The 20,930-nt window shown below is 36.6% G+C and overlaps 1 protein-coding gene across 1 annotated transcript in view; it reads right to left on the reverse strand.

The window, feature by feature from the left end:
* Positions 1 to 20,930, reverse strand: part of hipk3a (homeodomain interacting protein kinase 3a) — a 43,252-nt gene that overhangs the window by 4,976 nt on the left and 17,346 nt on the right. The window contains 13 exon segments of the mRNA XM_051883499.1: positions 1,734 to 1,864; positions 5,320 to 5,588; positions 5,684 to 5,830; positions 6,392 to 6,688; positions 6,855 to 7,016; positions 7,116 to 7,234; positions 7,380 to 7,501; positions 8,930 to 9,053; positions 9,149 to 9,311; positions 9,395 to 9,579; positions 9,938 to 10,024; positions 11,210 to 11,329; positions 15,250 to 15,373. Of these exon segments, the coding sequence (XP_051739459.1) occupies positions 1,734 to 1,864; positions 5,320 to 5,588; positions 5,684 to 5,830; positions 6,392 to 6,688; positions 6,855 to 7,016; positions 7,116 to 7,234; positions 7,380 to 7,501; positions 8,930 to 9,053; positions 9,149 to 9,311; positions 9,395 to 9,579; positions 9,938 to 10,024; positions 11,210 to 11,329; positions 15,250 to 15,373 (2,050 nt within the window).

Here is a 20,930-nt window from a genome sequence, read left to right on the forward strand (position 1 = left end):
TTTTGAAGCCCAAAAAAATTCATCCATTCATCATAAAAATAATCCATACAGCTCCAAGGGGTTAATAAAGGCCTTCAGAGGCGAAGTGATGCGTTTTTGTAAGAAAAATATTCATATTTAAAACTTTATGAACCAAAATAACCAGTAAAATAATTCTAACGCGATGTATGACGCAGGTTGTTTGGAGTATTGTAAGCTTAGACGCCTCTCGCGGTTTAAACAAATAGGGCTGGGCAACAAACTCAAGCTCCTCTACTCTTATATCGAAATCCTCTGACATTTCTCTTTAAAATTTCTCGTTTTAGACTTCTAATTCACGACCAGTGTTTTGTTTGCTCTATCCTCTGTGCTTCAGTGTTCATTATGCATCGGGTCAGATGTTAAGGCGCAGATATACTTCAAATGAAATCGAAGAAGGAACTGATGTGACGTAATTTCGAACAAAATCAGGCCGAAATGAAGCTCGTTTTGGAAGTTCGAAACAGCTTGCCAAAGCGAACTTTCTGGAAAAGTTTGTTTCAGCTGGTAAACACCTTCGTACTACCATTGGTCTGTGGCCATTACGTAAGGTAGGTGTGCGCTGAGGCTCCGCCTTATTTCACTTAGAAAATCTTTTCCAGTTTATTTTCTCCTCTCAAGTCCGTAGAAGTCAGACGTCCGCGAGTGAAAACATGAACACTGGAGAGCTGCTTTATAGTAGAAAATGAAGTTGTACTTCTGATGAAGTGAGAGACTGTTTAATACGGTAAAGCTGCTTGATTTTAAGCACTCTTTTATAAAGTGTTATAATATAAACGTGACATGACTTTACTGGAGTGCCGAATTACAGAGCTCGTGCAAACAAACATATCCACGTTGCCATGATCAGATGCTTTTCTTATGCTTTATTAAAAAAATCCTTGCTAGTTTCTCAATTTTGTTGTTTATTTTGTTACTGAGAGGAAAGCACACAACATTTTTACATACTAATCTAACCGTCGCTCTCAGCAGTGTTGGCGGCGTCAGATGTTCGATTACAGTATATCTCAGCTCACGTATTTCGAACTTCGTTTTACCCCTAAACGAAGACCGAAAAAGAACTTTGCTTGAAGTATATCGGGGCCTTTACTCTTCCGGCAGAAACTGATATGGAAGCTAGTTATTATAGTTAATAAAGTTTTAAATATGGATATTTTTCTTACAAAAATCCATTGCTTCGCTTCAGAAGGCCTATGGATTATATTTATGATGGATGGATGCTTTTTTTTTGGCTTCAAAATCTGGCCCCTCCTTTACTACAATTATAAAGCTAGGTAGAGCCAGGATATTTTTAAATATATATCCAGTAGTGTTTGTCTGAAAAAAAGATTTGTCTGAGGGTAAGTAAATCATGGTATAATTTTCATGTTTGGGTGAACTAACCCTTTAAATAACCAATAGCTTTAGTTTACATCATAGTTGGAGACATTATTAGTGGGTGGGACACTCTTATTTTAAAGTATCTGATTGGACATAAATTTGTATAGTGCAAGATGAGTCATTAATATTTTTGGTTTAAATATACGTATAAACGTTTTAATCCATGTACTGTTTGGGATCTAAAAAATTGTTTTGGAACAGAATCAGTGTATGGTTTCATTCAACATCAGCATTCACAATGTTTATTTTAGTAAAATGATTAATTTAGTATGAACTACATTTTCAATTTGGACAGTATTACTGAGAGAAGCCAGAGAGAGTTAAGACCAACAAACCTGGCCAAAGCCTGGCAGCTGTGGCTGGAATGAAGAGCTCAGTTTCTGCTGGCGGGGCAGCGTGGGCGTGGAAAGGTGGCTCAGTCGTCCTGGGCCGCAGCGACCTCTGGACTGGCAGGAGGATTCTAAGACTGCAGAGAGCAGAAAACACCAAAAAATGAGTTATCAATACATGAAAGGGATAGGAGGAAAGAAGGATGATTAAACTTAAATGCAAAACTTCAGCTAATATAAATGAACATTTGCAGTTTGGCACAAGATCTGCAGCTTGTATGAACTGAATCGGCTGCCAGTATTCACTGACGTACTGCTCACAAGAAAGTAATTTAAACATCAAAAACAACAATTACGAACTGTGAGGTTGAAAAACAAAAAAACTGGGGACCTACCAACTTATAAACAAATTTAGATAGCAATGTATCTAAAACATAAACTCCTCAAACTTTCCATGGACACCCCAAAACAAACATGTTGCCAGGGTACCGTGCCATGAGAAGCCTCTGAAAGAGTTTACCGCTCCAGCAATATTTCTTTCATAGCATGCGTCGGAAACAAAGCATTGGCTCCATGTAGGAAGCAGGACAGATATGCTTTGATACGAAAGGGGGAGGCCGGGAAAATATTTTCCAAAAAAAAAAAAAAGTAAACAAATTTAGGGCAGTCAACACGCAGAGTAAAAATGAATAGAGGAATGAAAAGATCACAGGTATGGGAGAGGAAGCTCAAACCGAAAGGGTCTCACTCAACACTGGGATGTCGCGCACAAGACACAGGGTCGCAGTGCACGTTATACCCATATAATCACCTGCGATAGCCTCTGTGACAACTTCCTGTTTCTCTCCTATGACCTGTAAAGTAGACATTGGCTGTGACCACACTAAAAAAAAAACTGGTTGTGCAGAAGGAACTTTGTATTAATAGCCCAATTTTAGACTGGAAAAAAGTCCATTCAGAGTAACCAGTCTGTATACCACACACGCACAAAAAAAAAAAAAAAACAATTTCAGAAAACAGCAACTGTTCAATGGTACGGAATGAAGCAAGCCAGTTTATATTTTTTACTATGCAGCTATGTAAAATCTGAGCCGTGGATGTAAATGGGATGCAAATAGCGCTTCAAAAAATAGTTGTACATTAACCCGCACAAGACAAAGGACCATTACAGGTCTGACAGAAGTTGAGCTCTTTAGACAGTCAAACTTGCAGCATGATGGCACAGAAAATAATTTTGTCCTTAATTTAGTAAAGAAACTTTTTTGTTGTAATGCACTTACAATGGAAGTCTATTTATTAGAGATGCACCGATGCTAAATTTCTCCACCGATACGATAGACGATTATTCAGAGTGATATCTGCCGATACCGATAGTTTGGGGGTTCTGCCTTTTATGCCTTCTTTTAAATTAATGATAATTTTATTATAATTAATAAATATTTTTTAATTATATTTTGAACAAAACTTTATTCTCTCCATTTCATCAACTTGTTTCAGAGTAACTGGTATCACTTATAAACAAACATTACTCAAATTAATATTAACACACATTAACTAAATTCTGAAAATTAAATTAATATTTCTTAACTTTCTGAATGTTATTAACTCATATAATTACTATTAATATTGAACATCAAACTGGTTTCTTTGCATTTTCTTTACACAAAGCCCAAATTCAGTGCATTTTCCTGCCCTCTTTTGATTGACAGGATACATCGGCTCTGAATATCAGCTGTTTTTAAACTATCAGCCATTACCGATTATTGGACGATATATGGGTGCATCTCTACTATTTAGCATAGCATTGCACTAGGATACAAGTTAAAATACACTTTAAAAAAAAACCAAAAAAAAAAACAGCCAGGACATTTAAACATTATACAGTCAAACCAAAAATTATTCTTACATTTTTTATATATTTTTACTAGTGGGTGCAGGACACTATAGTTCATTTATGTAAGTGAGGATAGCAAAATAAAGTAAACTGTGACATATTATACCCAAAGATTCTTCATACAGTGGACTACCAGTAAAAAAAAAAAAAAAAAAAATTTGGAACCAAAAATTATTCACACTTTGACCTGACCATGTTTTGCTTAAGTGTTATCTGACATAAGATTAATTTTTTTCCGATACAGTTTAACTGAGATTTTGTCATATTTTATTACCATACTATAGTGAATAAACTGTATTAATGAAATGTTCAAGGTGTCTGAATAAATTTTGGTTTGACTATAGTAGGGTAAGAAAGTGTTTGTGCAAAGTTATAATCCAATTAGGGATTGATCAATTTTGGCCGATACCGGTAACCAATAATTCTTTATATTTGAAAGCCGATAACCGATATATTGGCTGATAAATCTAAATCAAATTTATATAATTTTTTGAGAGCCTGATTACAAAAACAAAAGTTTCACCATTAAAAGCCATGTCTCAAACATAAAATTATAATGTTCTCATTATAATTTTATGTAGCCTATATGACAGACTTGCGCTGCAAATGTTGCACCTAACTGTATTTTCCTTTTTGAAGTGATGCCAATCATATTTCAAGCAATTCAAAACCATCATGGAGAACAGTACGCATCTAAAGTGTCTCAGCTGAAGGAAATAATCAATTTTTTACTGGCTTTGATATATTGGCCAAATTTTCTTATTGGGCCAATAACATTAAAAATGAACATATATCGGCCGATACCGATACGGTTGCCGATATATCATGCATCCCTAAATCCAATTCAAACTCATGTCTTGCAAAGTAAACTTTTGAGATGAGATACACTACTGTTCAATTTTTTGTTCAGCAAGAACACATTAAATTAATCAAAAGCGACCGTAAAGACATTCATAATGTTACAAAAGATTTTTATTTCAAATAGATGCTGCTCTTTTGAACTTTCAATTCATCAAAGAATCAAAATTGGAAATCAAAAAAGCATCATGATTTCCACAAAAATATGAAGCCGCACAAGTGTTTTCAACATTGACAATAAGAAATGTGTCTTGAGCAGCATTATCAGCATGATTTCTGAAGGATCATGTGACGCTGAAGACTGAAGAATTCAGGTTTGCATCACAAGAATAAATAACATTTTAAAATATATTAAAATATTAAGTTGTAATATTTCAAAGTATTACTGTTTTTACTGTATTTTTGATCATATAAATGCAGTTTTGGTAAGCGTCAGAGACTTCTTTCAAAAACATTAAAAAAAATCTTACCAACTCCAAACTTTTGAATAGTAGTGTAGCTATCTGCAAAGTATTGTTTACATGAAGCAAACTCCACCGACAGGAATTACATCTTTTAGTGGCACTTTATCAGCATAGAAAGGTAAAAGGTTGATTTAGATAACGCTTCAGCTCAAATGCATTCATTGCCCCATAGACTTCCATAGTAACTGTTCCATTTTACAATCTGAAGGACAAGTTGAAATGATTTTCTGTAATAATCGGCAGCCTGTATCAAACCCGAAATATTATTTCAAGAAAACAGTCACCAACAACTTTTACTTTCATAAAAACTACAAAAACTTTGTGTTTCTAAAGATCTACAGCTGGAGTTATTCTTCAACATATGGCCAGTTCATACCTATGTTGGCCATGTGGTGCTGCTCACTGTTGGGATGATGGTTATTGTTCAGCACTCTCATGGGCGGCACCACCACAGTCCTCACTGCAGGTTTATTCAGCCTTGTGTCGGGGTGTCCACGCCTGGCCTGGGGTTCCTGGTTCTGGTTCTGATTGGTCAGGAAGCGTCTTTCGGGGAAGGGGCTGTCGTGGGGCCCAAGGGATGAGTCTGAAGGGGGCGAGCCATCTACTGTTTCACACCCACTTTCATGGCCATCATCTTCTGATATACTGCAGTAAGGCACAGAAGGGAAAAATATCAAAATACATGCAGACTCAACCTCACCTCACAGTTCTACTGGTGTTGAATATTAAAATTGCCGTACCTGCTGGGTCTTTTGCACGGTGAGGGGCTGGATTGTGCCGAGGCTGAGGAGCTGGTGCTGAGACTGCTATCAGGACTGCTGAGGGAACACACTCGCTCCATGTTCAGAGAGCCTGTGCATGCTTCACACTCTGGACTGCCCTTACACCTGTCAAAGACCATATGCCACTCAATTTAGCTACAAGAGCCATATGTAGGCAAGCTAAACAATTTAATGCATGTTTGTCCACATGCGAGTCCACAAATGACAGTATTTTCTAGTAGTATTTTATTTAGTAGCATTTTATTTCCCTTGAATCTATTTACTGTTAGTTAGTCAAGATGTTTTGCACCAAAACAGTTATAATTAAGCTTTACATAACCATTTAAAACCTCTCACTGACACTCTGTATTAAAGAGGGTGTATTTGCTCATACACCTTTAAGAGTTCTATATGCAAATGACATGTTATGATTGGTTAATCTATTTGCATGTAAAATAAGTCACACCACCCCTGCCTGAATACTGAATATATTATTTTTTTGAAAGGAATTTAATATTTTTATTCAGCAAGGATGCATTAAATTGATCAAAAGTGACAATAAAGACATTTATAATGTTACTTCCATTTCAAATAAATGCTGTTAGAGACTTCATACCAACCCCACATTTTTGGATGGTAAAGTATGTTGACTTGTAAACGGGAGTGCATATTGAAGGTTCAACTCACTTGTTAAGAGAGCACCTCTGTGCTTGTTCCTCCTCATCCGTGCCACTGCTTATACTAATGACGCTAACTACCGGACTGGGCGACTCTCTGATAATGATAGACTCTCGCTGCTGATTGGCCACTGCTGCCTTACAGCAGCCCTCTTCCTCCACCTGCTGCGGTTCCTGCTTCACTTGGGCCTGCACCTCTCTGTCAGGAGAACTCGGATGTTGCTCCGCACTCGCCAACCTGTCCACCATCTTTGGTGACGGACACACTGAGGGCTGTGTGTCCGTGTAGTGCGAGACATTCAAACTCCTAAAAAGCAACAAGAATTAATATATTTATCTCCACTCTGCCTTTCGGATCCATTGAGTCAAAACCGAAATAGTTGTCTAACAAGAATATCATAAGGTTTGAACAGAGGACTAGGCATCTCGCAGGGTTTTTGAGACCATGCCAATGGCTGTAGGCTGTTGCTCACCTGTTCTGGCTGGGTTTGTTCCTCTTGTTAGATGCAGGCTGAGGCCAGACCACATGAGCGATGCCAATGTTTATAGGCTGATGGGCTGACACAGCCATTTGGTTGGGAACAATAGGTTGGGGCATCACCGAACTGTAATGGCTGCTGTGTGGCCGCACTTTCCTTTAACAAAGAAAACAACGACACATTTTAGGTCACTGAAATGCTCAAGAGGTTGTGTCAGCGCATGATATTTGAGGCGCGGCTCCTTGATCTTCTTACCCCCAGTCTCCTCGCCTCTGCGGTCCAACGACTGTATCGGATGCCAAGCTCGTAGCAGGTGGTGGGACCTGCTGCCAAGCTGGCACCAGGATCTGTGGAGTTCTGTTGGACCACGGCTGCTGAAAGGTCAATAAAGGACAATGCTGAAGCTTTGTAATGTATCTGGCTTTGAGTTTAATAGCAAAACTGGTACATCAAGATTGGTAACATCCCTTGGCTGATTTCCATTATTTTTCCACATTATCTTGTGAAATAGGCTCTTACTTGTGCTATAACTCCTGGTCTCATGGGTAAGGGCTGGATAGCTGGGGCTTGGGTCACCAGAGGAAGAGTGTTCTCCATTCTAACCGAATATCCTGCTGGCTGATTTGGGTTTGAAGGGATTCCTGTAGAGTCAAACAACCAAATTAGCCCCATACAATATTAATCAAATCTGTGGTCATGCTCAGTTCAAATTAGGGCTACAAGATTTGGCTCATGATATGGCTTAGTATGATTATCAAATTGCAACGTAAATATATGCACAGCAGAGCTGTATTCATTTACATGTGAGCAGCTCATGATCCAGTGTTTTCAGTGTCTCAAAGCGGCTCTGTGCTTGGGTCTCTAATAAAATGCATTTAGGAATGCAACATACGCCAATTATCTTTCCAAACTTGTAATGAGAAGCGCTTATTAACTGGCTGTTTTTATATTTTACATATTTCTTATTACTAAATAATGGTAATATTTCTTATTATGTTTTAATTTAGTAGTAGTAGTAATAATAATAATAACAAAAGTAATTTTGTTTTAGAGAAAATTATAATTCATCATTTTATAGTCATATTGATATACAGTACCAGTCAAAAATGTTTGGGCACATTACTATTTTTAATGTTTTTGAAAGAAGTCTCTTATGCTCATCAAGCCTGCATTTATTTGATCAAAAATACAGGAAAAAAAAACTAATATTGTGAAATATTACTACATTTAAAATAATGGTTTTCTTATTTTAATATACTTTAAAATATAATTTATTTCTGTGATGCGAAGCTGATTTTATCAACCATTACGTCTTCAGTGTCACATGATCTCTCAGAAATCATTCTAACATGCTGATTTATTGTCAATGTTGGAAACAGTTGATTGAATTGAATAAAAAGTTACAAATAACAGCATTTATTTGAAAAAGAAAAAAGCTTTTGGAACAATATACACTAGCGTTCAAAAGTTTGGGGTCAGTAAAATTTTTTCTCTTTTTTTGAAAGAAATTAATACTTTTATTCAGCAAGGATGTGTTAAATTGATAGTGAGAGTAAAACACTATCTAGATTTCTATTTTGAATAAATGCTGTTCTTTTTAGCTTTTTATTCATCAAATAATCCTATATTATTAGTATTATATTATATATATATATATATATTATTATTATTATTATTATATCATATAATATATTATTATTTTAAAATAGAAAACCATTATTTTAAATTGTAATATTTCACAATATTACGTTATTTTTGATCAAATAAATGCAGGCTTGATGAGCATAAGAGACTTCTTTCAAAAACATTTAAAATGTTTGACTTTTTGACCAGTATTGTATAATCACAACACTGCAAGCACTGCAAACCTGAAAAAAGCAATTGAAAAAAGCAATTAAAAAAAAACAAAAAAAAAACAACCACACACACACACACACACACACACACACACACACACACACACACACACACACACACACACAAAAAAAAAAAAAAAAACAAACACCCCAAATCGTCTATCCCTAGTTCAAATTATTATGCGCATCCCACTACAATGTGAATTCCAGTACCTTGAAGAGCAGGAGGGCACAGAATGAGCGCCTGCTGAAAGGAGTCGTTACACCCAAACTGGGCGCTTCCTGTCTGGATGGGAATTCCAGGATGCACCACAGGCGGAGCAGACGGCGGCAGAGTCTAAATGGAAAGGTAAATAGATCAGTCTCAGGAACAATCTGTCGTCGTCTTGCCTGCACTTAAACCCTGAGACTTTTCAGAGCATGCTGTTTTACCTGAGAGTGGACAGATGGCATTTTGTTGAAGGCGACAGTGATATTTGGAGCACTTGGAAGCGTCACAGGCTTCATGAGTGGGGGTGCTTTGTTGCGGTTGAGAGTATCGTAAATGCTGGTTCTTGAGTGACACGCATCCATGATGTGGAAACAAGACTGGACACTGTTGGAGACACACAACCGATTTCTAGAGAATGACCACACAAAACAGTCAGTGAAATTGCCATTAAAAAGGTCTGGACATACTGGTTGCAATGAGGGAAATCCATCAGGTGCTGCATAGTGACAAAAGGGTGAGTAAGTGCATCTGAAGGGGCGATTCTCTGATCAGCATCAATCATCAGCATCATTTTCAGCAGGTCCACGAATTCTCTCCTGTCAGCTTTCTCCGCCAACTGGTCACAGCCCTCCATGTTGAGCATGAGATTCACCTGATTAATGAATAGAAAATACAAAATAAATACAAATAATTAAATACATTAAAACAACAACAACAACAATTATTATTACTACTACTACCACTACATACAATAATAATAAATTAAATAATAATAATTACTATAATCAATTGTTATATACAATATTATTGTTATTACTGTATAATTATTGTTGTTATTATTGATCATCACAACAAACAATATTAATGATAGTAATAATTACTGTTAATAGCAACAACAATTAAACGATAAGAATAATTCCAAATTCTCAACACTTTTCTTGATGTATGACAAGCATATGCAAGCAAAAACTCCATAATTTTAAAGCTAAGCAGGATTAATGAGGTCTTACATGTCCAATGTCATCCAGACAGCTGAAAATGTACTTCCTCGCCTCCTTGGACTTCAGGCCCGTTTCTTTCTCATGTTCTTCAGTCGTCTGCAGAAGCGCGTTTGAAGTCATTACATAAGAAATTCACATCAAAACTTTATGTGGAGTAGAGCTGCTTGATTATGGCAAAAATCACAATCATGATTATTTTAGTTAATATCGAAATTTAACATTAGTGGACAATATAATCAAAATCTCATTTCACGATATGAGAAATTTTAAATAGTGAAATTTCACAATTATCGATACTTTAGCATAAACTAATACTAGGTAACTAATGTAAGAAAAAGGTCCTCAAAATAGCTACATAAGACAAGTAAACAGTCAGCAATACAAAAAGAACAAAGAAACTAATAAACAAAACGGACAACAGAAATACAACAGAACGAAAATACAAATTAAATAAACTGTGTTAAGTTTTTCTGGAAGATGTACTAACAGTGGTATTCAGATAATATTCAGATAGTAATAGCCTACAACAAAATAGACTATGCAGTGTTATTTTACATTTGATTATTCTTACTATACACATTAAATATAGATTAATCTTTATTAAAGCTACTTACAGTAAGTTATCCAGTCAAGATCATTGAGTGATTTTCCTTTGTCTTTTGTTGTTTGATTATCATTAATGACAGACTGCAGCAGGTTCATTAGGCACAATAATCGTTTTACCTCAATTATCTTGTTTTCATAATCCTTGGAAGCCAAAATCGAAATTGAAAATCAATTACGATTAATCGCACAGCCCTAATGTGGAGCAAGAGAGTAACGCAATCCAAAGAGTTATGCTGTTTATGACTAGTGTTGTCAAAAGTGCTGACTTCGATACCAAATCGGTACTAAAAATTTAAAAATGTGACGTTTTGAGCGCTGTTGAGCAGATTCGTAAACACCTCTGATTGGCCATTGTGTTCACACGCTCAACATATATGATTGGCTACAATAATCAACGCACCAGGAGCGTTTGAATTTGAAAGCTCTTGTGTGTATCTGTGCAAGCGCTCAGTGAAGGGCATTCAGTGATGTCTATTTACAACATGCTTTTGAAGCGTTGACCATTGTAGCCAATCACAGACATATCTGATGAGCATGTGAACACAATGGCCAATCAGAGGCGTTTACGAATCCGCTCAACAGCGCTCAAAGCATCACATTTCTAAAATTTCAGTACCGACTTGGTATCGAAGTCAGCACTTTTGACAGTTAAGTGGATGAGAAATGGACCCTTGCCTTTAGTCTCCAGGTGGCATACGGTGAATCAGACTCCTTGCAGAAGAATCGGGCCGTCTTCGTCCCCACATTCAGAAGCTGCTCTCCTGGCAACCCTTGAGTTTGAGAGATGTAACGAATCTGCAGAGATGTTTTCACTATTAGTGGATCTCAACAGTCTCATTTCTCATAAAACAAGTAAAGCTAAATGCATCTGAAAATCCTTCTTGACAAAAATCCCTCTGATTTGCAAAGCATGACAATATGGTGAGGTGCATGTGGTACTTTTCCACTATTCCAAGAGGAAGTAATTCGAGATAAGACTGATCTAGAATAGGCAGGTCCCTATGAGTGGTATGCAGCAGGGGAACTATGTGCCAAAATACCAACGAACCATTCAGAATGGTATTTTGTCTTGACAAGTATATTTGTATCACAACCCTAGTGCTTACTAAAGATAAGAATGGCTCCAATTTCTTCAGAGGGAACAAATATTCTTAGATGTCACTCATGATGCATGGTACATGTTCAGGATGGGGAAAAAAAAAAAAAAAAAAAAAAAAAAAGGTTTCAAGAAGTTACAAAGCACACAATGATATCAATAGACATGAACCAGCAAAACTAGCTCAGATATGCACAACAAAAGACAAAAATAAGCAAATAACTACTTCAGTTGTCATTCCAAGCTCTGAGTTCAGCTTCATGAAGGCTAAGCTTGGTAAGCTCAGTGTTTAACTCTCAGTACAGAGCACAGCATGGGGTCTGCTGCTCCTCAAGGCTTTATTAAAGATGCCAAGTCAAGATGCTGGCCACTCTTTCTGCCCACAACAGATGTCAATCCTCTCACATCGCACAGGCTTAATGCAAGCCAATGCAGGGCAAAATGTGTTCTTTACCATTTGGTTGACATTTTTACACCACCTACAGCACAGTATATGGACAGTTTCAGTTCTAAGCAAATTGAGGGTAAACGTCTCGCTCAAGGACACAACTGGCCTTATTTAGGGAACGGCAAGTTTAATTGGAAGTGAATGACAACAGGGTCAGAAATGAATTATATAATATATATAAATAGACTTTCAAAAACAAAATCTAAAAACCTCAACTTTTGAAAGGTAGCGTGTCTTCTGCATTACATATATATATATATATATATATATATATATATATATATATATATATATATATATATATATATATATTCACTTAAAATATTTTTTTAATTTAATTGTGCATAGAATTTGTTTCAAATAATTAATTAAATTGAAGTATTTAAAATAAACAGACAACACTGAGTTAACAGTTAGCAAAAAGATAAATAAAACTGCCTGTGAAAATCAATTCCGGGGCAAATATTGCCCTATTGATCATTCAGTCAACAAAACACTGAAAATGCATTTCCAGACATGACCAATGACCTTATGACAGCCTTGTTTTTCATTTGAGTAGATTTAAATAACTTGTCTAACTGGACTAAGGTTTGTAGTAATAGTCTCTTGGGTTTTCACCTCAGATCTTTAAACATTATGATACATCACTCCCTTTTAACTACCTGGCTGTATAAATCAATGCTTTAGTGTTGTGGTTTGTTTGCCAAAGCATGCTTTTATAAATCTATGACAGTAACTAGCAATGACTTCATAACGCAAATAACATCACAAAGGCATTAGCAGTGTTTGGTTAACCACAGCGCTGTCTTTTTAGGGAAGGCAGGAGCAGTTCGACCCCGCCAATGCACGAGGCTCTGTCTAAAAACACCATTGTTCTTGTTGCCTTGGGAAACCGAGTATTACTGGTCAGTGAACTCTGCCGAAGCAGTGTTTATGGCATCTTAGGGGTGTTATAGTGACATGATCGGGTTGCCAAAGCGCTGCACAAACACAGAGAGAGCGCTGAAGTGAGAACCTGCTGATAATGCAGAGATAGAGGGTGTGTGTGCGAGTGGGGCTTTCGGTTATAAATACATTCTGCTGTGTGGAGTGGAACTGGACCCATTGCTGGCACGGACAGGCAGCCTGGGGGTTTGTGGTCAGCAAACCCAGACCAGCATACTTTGACATAGCCAGCTAGTTTTGCTACTGTCATATGTGCCATTTACACCGCCTCCGACATCTGGTTTATCGGCAGCACTGGTCCACAGTGACGATAAATGAGCTCACACATTTTAATGTGTGTGAGTCATCTTTCAGGTTACGTGTTGAAATTCACTTTAAATAGCGAGGAAACAGACCTTGTCAACTGAGTGAGTGAGAGAGTGGGTGAACGAGTGAGTGAGTGAATGAGTGCGTGAATGAGTGAGTGTGAGTGTAAGCAAGTGAGTGAGTGAGTGAACGAGTGAGTGTGAGTGTAAGCAAGTGAGTGAGGGAGCGAGCGAGGTGAGTGAGTGAGAACGAGTGAGGTGAGTGAGTGAGTGTGAGTAAGTGAATGAGTGAACGAGTGCGGTGAGTGAGTGAACGAGTGAGAGTGTAAGTTAGTGAGAGTGAAGTGAGTGAGTGAATGAACAAGTGACAGAGTGAACAAGTGAGGTGAGTGTGGTGAACCCGTGAACGAGTGAGTGAGCGAGTGAGGTGAGTGAGTGTGAGAGTAAGTGAATGAGTAAACGAGTGAGAGTGAACAAGTGAGTGAGTGAATGAACGAGTGAGTGAAAGAGCGAGTGACAGAGTGAACAAGTGAGGTGAGTGAGTGTGAGTGAGGTGAACGAGTGAGCGAGCGAGAGTGAGTGAGGTGATGAGTGAACGAGTGAGGTGAACGAGTGAACAAGTGAGTGAGAGTGAGGTGATGAGTGAACGAGTGAGTAAATGAATGAATGAGTGAACGAGTGAGGTGAGTGAATGAGTGAGTGACTGAATGAGTGAGGTGAATGAGTGAACGAGTGAGTGAGTGAGGTGAGTGAACGAGTGAGTGACTGAATGAGTAAACGAGTGAGTGAGTGAACGAGTGGATGAGTGAGTGAACAAGTAAGTGAGTGAGAGAGAGAGAGTGAGTGAGAGAGAGTGAGTGAGAGAGAGTGAGTGAACGAGTGAGAGTGAACGAGTGAGTGTGAGAGTGAACGAGTGAGTGAACGAACGAGTGGATGAGTGAGTGAGTGAACAAGTGAGTGAGAGAGAGAGTGAGTGAGTGAGAGAGTGAGTGAGCGAGAGTGAGTGAACGAGTGAGTGAGAGTGTGAGAGTGAACGAGTGAGTGAGTGAACGAACAAGTGAATAAACGAGTAAGCGATAAACTACTCCATGATAAAATCTGTGGAAAAATGAGGAATTCTGCAGAATGGATTTAAATACCACACTGTTAAATAACTGATGTTTTCACTGACGGCTGAAAACATCTTTATTAATTTTATTAAATATTTATTAGCCAAATTGTTTAATAAAAAAATTGCATTTAAACGTAAATTGACAGATCTCTACCTGCAAAGATTCACAATGGTTGACTAAGTATATCTAGATTGAAATAACTATATTACATAAATTTACACGAATTAAAGAAAATCTAAAAAATAAATAATAATAAATTAATAAAAAATCATTCAAAATAGTGACCATGCTTAAGGCATCACAGAAGAATATACCCAGGATGATCTAAAATAAAATAAAGATTAGTTTTTATTATATAATACATTTTATTAGGGTAAGCTCAGGATGACTTCTTTCAGTAAAAAAATATTTAATTTTATTTTAAGAAGGTAAGCCCAGGATGATCTCTAAAATAAAATTAAAACAACATAAATTAAAATAAAATATCTTTGAAATCATCCTGGGCTTACCCCATTAAAATCACATTTAATTCAATTAAAGTTGTTTTTGGTGGCAGTTCCATCCAAAATCCACTATTGGACAGTCTTTATCTAGCATCTTTGCAACACGACTGTTCAGAAGTTGAATTCAAGTTCTAGTTTTTAAAAACATGTCAGGAGACCCCTGCACCCTGTTCCATAGTTCTGCCCAATAATTAAAGACTTACACTGAGAAAAAAGCAAATGACGTCATACTCCAAAATACTGCACATTAGCATGGACCCAACGCAACAAAGTGGGTCATTATCCGAGATCACTGCCTTATCTTACCTGGTCATACTCCAGCGCTCCTGGATAAAGCGGCCAGCCCAAGAAGAGCTCAGCGATGACGCAGCCCAGTGACCACATGTCTATGGCCTCACAGAAGGGTAAGCCAAGGATGATCTCTGGAGCCCTGGAACACATTATCAGGAAAGAATGAGAATTAATGGAGGGGTTACCTTGACAACAGGCTGTTGATTGAAAAGCAGTGGGACACTTTATTATGAAAGCTCTGGAGAAGAGCATTTGCTTGGATGAGCAAAATGCTACAATTTGAATCAGAAAAATAATATAAAGATGATTTATACACATCCAAAGTTAAATGTAACGTTTAACGTGATGTAATGACAGACTCGGTAGATTGGGTTTGAGACACCTGATAAGTCACGTCGCACGCTCTTTAAGCTCAAGAGTCGTGTTTTGTGTCCATATTGATATGATCTCGAGTCTAATGACGCTGTTCTCCTGTTCTGATGCAGTGAGAGTCTGCCGTTGGATTGGGGTTTTGACGTCAACGGGCCCATACACATCTGCTACCGTGACAACCGGAGGGAAAAGGCTGGCTGCCTAGCGACAGACGAGGACGGATCTAAACACCAAAACTGGATGATGACAGAGAAGGAGTCTGATGACACAATTAACCCTGGTCACCATTAATAATCAACTACAGAGCAAACTCCTCATGCACAGTTGCTAACAAGCTTTGCTGTTTGTCCGAGCCTGTTGCTCCCCTGACCAACCTGTAGCTCCTAAAGTTAAAAGATACACAGTTAAAACAGTAACTGTTGCTACAGCTACTGATACCAGAATGTGTCATGCTAGGTCACTAGTAAGAGGCTGTAACTACCAACAGGGCCCTACTTATGCGGTAACAAAAGCCGCTATGAATAATTCACCGGTGGCTTGGCAATGTGAGACTACCTTTTTAAATTCTAAGCTTTGAAATTAAATTACAGTTAAGGTTTACCTTTAATGCCTGTACATGCAGGCCATCCTTAACAAGCTTAGTCTTCATAGTCAAAGGTGTTGCAGAAGCACATGCTGTGATTCATTTTAAGCTGCACAACCCATTATTTGCACACGCATTATATGACGCATTATAACAAAGTAATCACAGAGTGAAACAAACAACTGGGCTGGGATGGTCTACACAGTGCAACGCTTGATATATTTGGGCAGCTATCAGTGGACAGGACTGCTTTATGTTATTTACATGCAAGATTAAAGAGAAAAAAGGCAAAAAATAGAGAGCCGGTCGGATAATCTTGTTAAGTGTGAAGCAAAGTTCAATTGTTTGCAGTTGGAAGAAAAAAAAAAAAAATCCACTAAGATAAAGTTTCATGTGTATTATACTGGAATATCCAAACAATTAGCATGACAACATTTAATAATGATAATAATAATAATAGAATTAATGATTATTAATTATAATAAATAATCTAATTAATTTAATATAGCTAGGCCCAGGCAGAATCTGAGTTTTTTTTAATAATAATAAAAATGTTATTTTTTATTATTATTTACCAAAATAAACAATCTGTTTTATTATATAAAAAAAAATGTTATTTATTAATTAATAATTAAACCACTTGAAACTACTATTTTTATTAATATATTTTTATTATTAATAATAATAATAATAATAATAATAATGTTATTTTTTATTATTATTATTTACAAAAATAAACAATCTGCAGGGTTTTTATTATAAAAAATGTTGCTATTTATTATTTAAATATAACAACTTAAAACTACTATTTTTATTCATATATTTTAATTATAATAAGTTATTTTTATTATTTACAAAATAAACAATCTACAGGGTTGTTTGTTATAAAAATTTTATTTATTTAAATATAATAATAAAACATCTTAAAACTACTGTTTTTATAAAACAATTTTATTTATTATTTAAATAATTAAACAATGTAAAACTACTTATCTGTTAATATATTTTAATGATAATGATAATGATGATAATAATAATAATAATAAATAATAATACTACATTTTTAATACATATAAATTACATTATACATTAAAATACATTTTATTTACAAAAATAAACAATCTGCAAGGTTGTTTATTATAAAAATTGTATTATTTATTTAACTATAATAATTAAACAAATATACAACTACTATTATTTTTATTAATATATTTTTATTATTATTATTTAAGATAGGCATGGTAAACATAATAAAAATAAATAAATAAAATATATAATATAATATATAAACTGTGGTAAATTGAGCTAAGGGTACTAAAAACTCTTATTAATTATGCTTTAAGCTACTACATTGGATCAGAAAAGTTCATCAGAGTTGTCCTAAGAAGAAGGTTTTAGGACAACTTTGATGAAAGGTTTTGATCCACTTCAAATGTTGACTACTGTATTAAACAAACAAACAAACAAACATGCATACAAATCAGCCCGCACATGTGTGCTTGCATATAAGCCATTTTTCATAAAATCTCCAGCAAAAACCATCATGCTATAGGCCTATAGCTAGTCATAATATGAAATTACCCATGTCATAAACATTTTTGGTTGTATAGCACAAAATAAGAACACAGTCGTCGAGAAGTCAACAGACAGCTGTTGTTTCAACAGAACTACTACAGTTTCAAGCATGAGAGGCTATTTTCTGCCCTGGTAACAGTATGGCTTAGCTGACAATACAAACTTGAGTATGTTTGGCTCGGTTACAACAAATAGAGTGCTCTATATTCTGCACAAGATCTTATGGCCTAAACCCCAATAAACCTCCAGCATAGTGATGGGCAAAGCACTAAATCCAAAGCCTAACATAAGTTAAACATGATAATACCACACGCTCCGGCTGCACAGGGGAGAAATCCAATAGCAAGGGGCATTGAAGGACAAGAGGGTATTAAGCCAGCTAACAGACCCTAAACTCTAACATGTTAATATTTCATACTGCCAAATTATATCGCAATTGGTTAATGTTCCAAATATATTCAAGGTTTTTAGACTGCTTAGGTTATATCAATGTGGTTTTTTAGATCTTTAAAAAAAATTTCCAGCAGCCCACAGTCAGCAGGAAGTCGCATTTCAGGTGAAAGAATCAGGGGAAGTTACAGAAAATCAGGTCAAAAAGAATGATGACATAACAGAGCAGGTCTGGACTTCCCAACTCAAACAAAGAGAGTTACTGTTAAGACTATTTAGAGGACGCTTTTGCACCCGTGTTATGTTTGCTTGAGTCGAGGCCAGACTTCAAATGTTCAAGCCCTTTCCCCTGGAGTAAGATTTGATTTCATAGTGGTCATTTCAGCGCAAAGCTTAATTTGTGAACATCAGCCAAGAACATCTTAGATTAAAAACAAACTAACTAACAAACAATGCAATGTTATTTGCATTATTTCTAATTTCACACAACTACCGCATACAAATATTTGGTAACAGGAGTTTGGAGTTATTAAGTAAATGTCAAGATGGTGACATGTAATTTTAATTAAATACAGACGTCACTGGCAACACGATAATGATATAAAATGCCTAAAAGAAGACACGGACCTGGTCATGTGAGAAACACGCAAGGAGCTACTGTTGTATTAGCCATGATACTGCTGGATATGGGGTTATTTTGGAAGAAATACAGATTTGGATGATTTAAACTCATCCACAAAAACAGATTCTGAATGTATGTTCCCGATCTGTGTGCAAATGGATCAGATTCAGATGGATGCTTGTCATTTTTCAGCATTTTGATTATACTAAAATGCTTTATACATTTATGTACACTACCATTCAGAAGTTTGGGATTAGTACAGTTTAAAAAAAAAAAAAAAAAGTTTTATTCAGCAAGGACACAAATTGTAAATTGATCAGAAGTGACAGTAAAAGATATTTATAATGATACAAAATAGAGCCAGCCAGATAATCTTGGTAAATGTGAAGCAAAGTTCAATTCTTTTCAGCTGGGGGCAAAAAAAATTATATATCACAATATTAAAATAATTTCTGAAGGATCATGTGAAACTGAAGACTGGAGTAATGACTGCACAATAATAAATTACATTTTAACATACATTAGAATAGAAAACCATTATTTTAAATTGAAATAATTTCACAATATGTTTTTACTGTATTTTTAATTAAATAAATGCAGCCTTGGTGACTCCAAACATTTTAATGTAAGCATGTTTTCTCTGAAAAATAGGTGATTTTTTTTTTTTTTTTTTTTTAAACTAAATCCAAAAATATTATTGGATAAACAAATCAGATTCTTTAAGACAAAAGGTTACAACCTAAATATCACTTAAAAAAGTGAAAACAACAGCAATGAGAATTTTCACCATTACTGCATTAACTTTACCAAAAGTGTTTTCAAAAGGAGGTGTTGTGTATCAATCAGTCCACTGTTCTCGGCCGTGCAACCTGATTCCACGCAGATCATGTTTTAAAGACCAAAAGAAAGACTAAAATGTGGAATTTACCAACAGTGCTAATGGTGGCCACATGCTAAAACAGATCATTTTCTGAGTCAGTACAAACCAGTGTTCGTCAAGCAAAGCCATGCTAAATTTGAACCCCTGTCCAGCTCAGTTATTTCCTGTGAGGTCGATGGGGTGGGAAGGAGGGGGTTCGAGTCATCTGGTTCAAGCTGCAGCCGGAAAGCCTGGAGCGACCACAGTCTAAAGCGGCTACTGGGACAGGGAGCCCTGACCACACAATAACCTCTCTGAAGGCCAACGGAGCTCTGCAGCTGTTCAGAAAACAAGCTTACGGCACGTCGTCTAGAGGGAGCGCCGATTAGGGTGGGATTTCAGTTTAAAAAAAAAAAAAAAAGAAAAAGAAAAAAGAAAGGCAGCGAAACGTGTCAGGGGACGTGAGATTAGGGAGATCAGCTGTGTCAAAACCGCTGTCAGCAGCCTCTCACCGCAAACAGGCAGTGTGCAAGAGGGTGTGGGAGTTTCAGAAATCCACCCCCAGCTGATCGTCTCAGCCTAACCCCTGGGTTTCAACATCTTGTGTTGTTTACAAAAGGGCGAGAACATCAGACTCTCTCTGGCACGCAGTCAACCGCCCGGAGAGAGCCGAATATGAACACATAGCCGCAGCAGATGATCCACACGTGCCTGCCAGGAGTGAAACAGCATTAAAGCCTTTCATTAACAGCAGCTTCTGTGAACAAGAATGAGAAAACATGGGTCACTGGGTTTTTTTTTCCTCCCCTCCTGCCCAGCGTCCAGTCAGAGAGCTCTCTGTAAACAAATCCCACCCAAACACTGCTTATCTAATCTCCTACAGCAGAGAGCAGTTATTCGGACTTCCCCTTCAAGTCATCCAAAACTTTTCCGTGAGCACCACGGGTCCCTTTGCATAAAGGAACATATATCACTGGGTTTTCTCTCCTAATCTGAAAGGAAATTTAAGTTGAGTAACACAACCCGAGCCATTATAACATCCTGTACCTGTACCTTTCAATAACACGCACGGTAACACGAAACAAAAACAGATTCCCATCAGGTTTAAGTTAGAAATGAGAATGGGTGAATGTGAAGCTCAAATAGGAGGTATTTTCAACAAAATGTAGTAATAATCAGCAATTTCAAAACACGCAAAATGCTGACAAACAAATAGATGAATCCGTTTTTGAACTGATTCACTGATAAAAAAAAAAAAAAAAAACTAACTAAATAAAGGAATAAAACTAAAATAA

This window comes from Ctenopharyngodon idella, chromosome 24, assembly GCF_019924925.1.
Source record: "Ctenopharyngodon idella isolate HZGC_01 chromosome 24, HZGC01, whole genome shotgun sequence".
In the NCBI taxonomy this organism is placed as follows: Eukaryota; Metazoa; Chordata; class Actinopteri; order Cypriniformes; family Xenocyprididae; genus Ctenopharyngodon; species Ctenopharyngodon idella.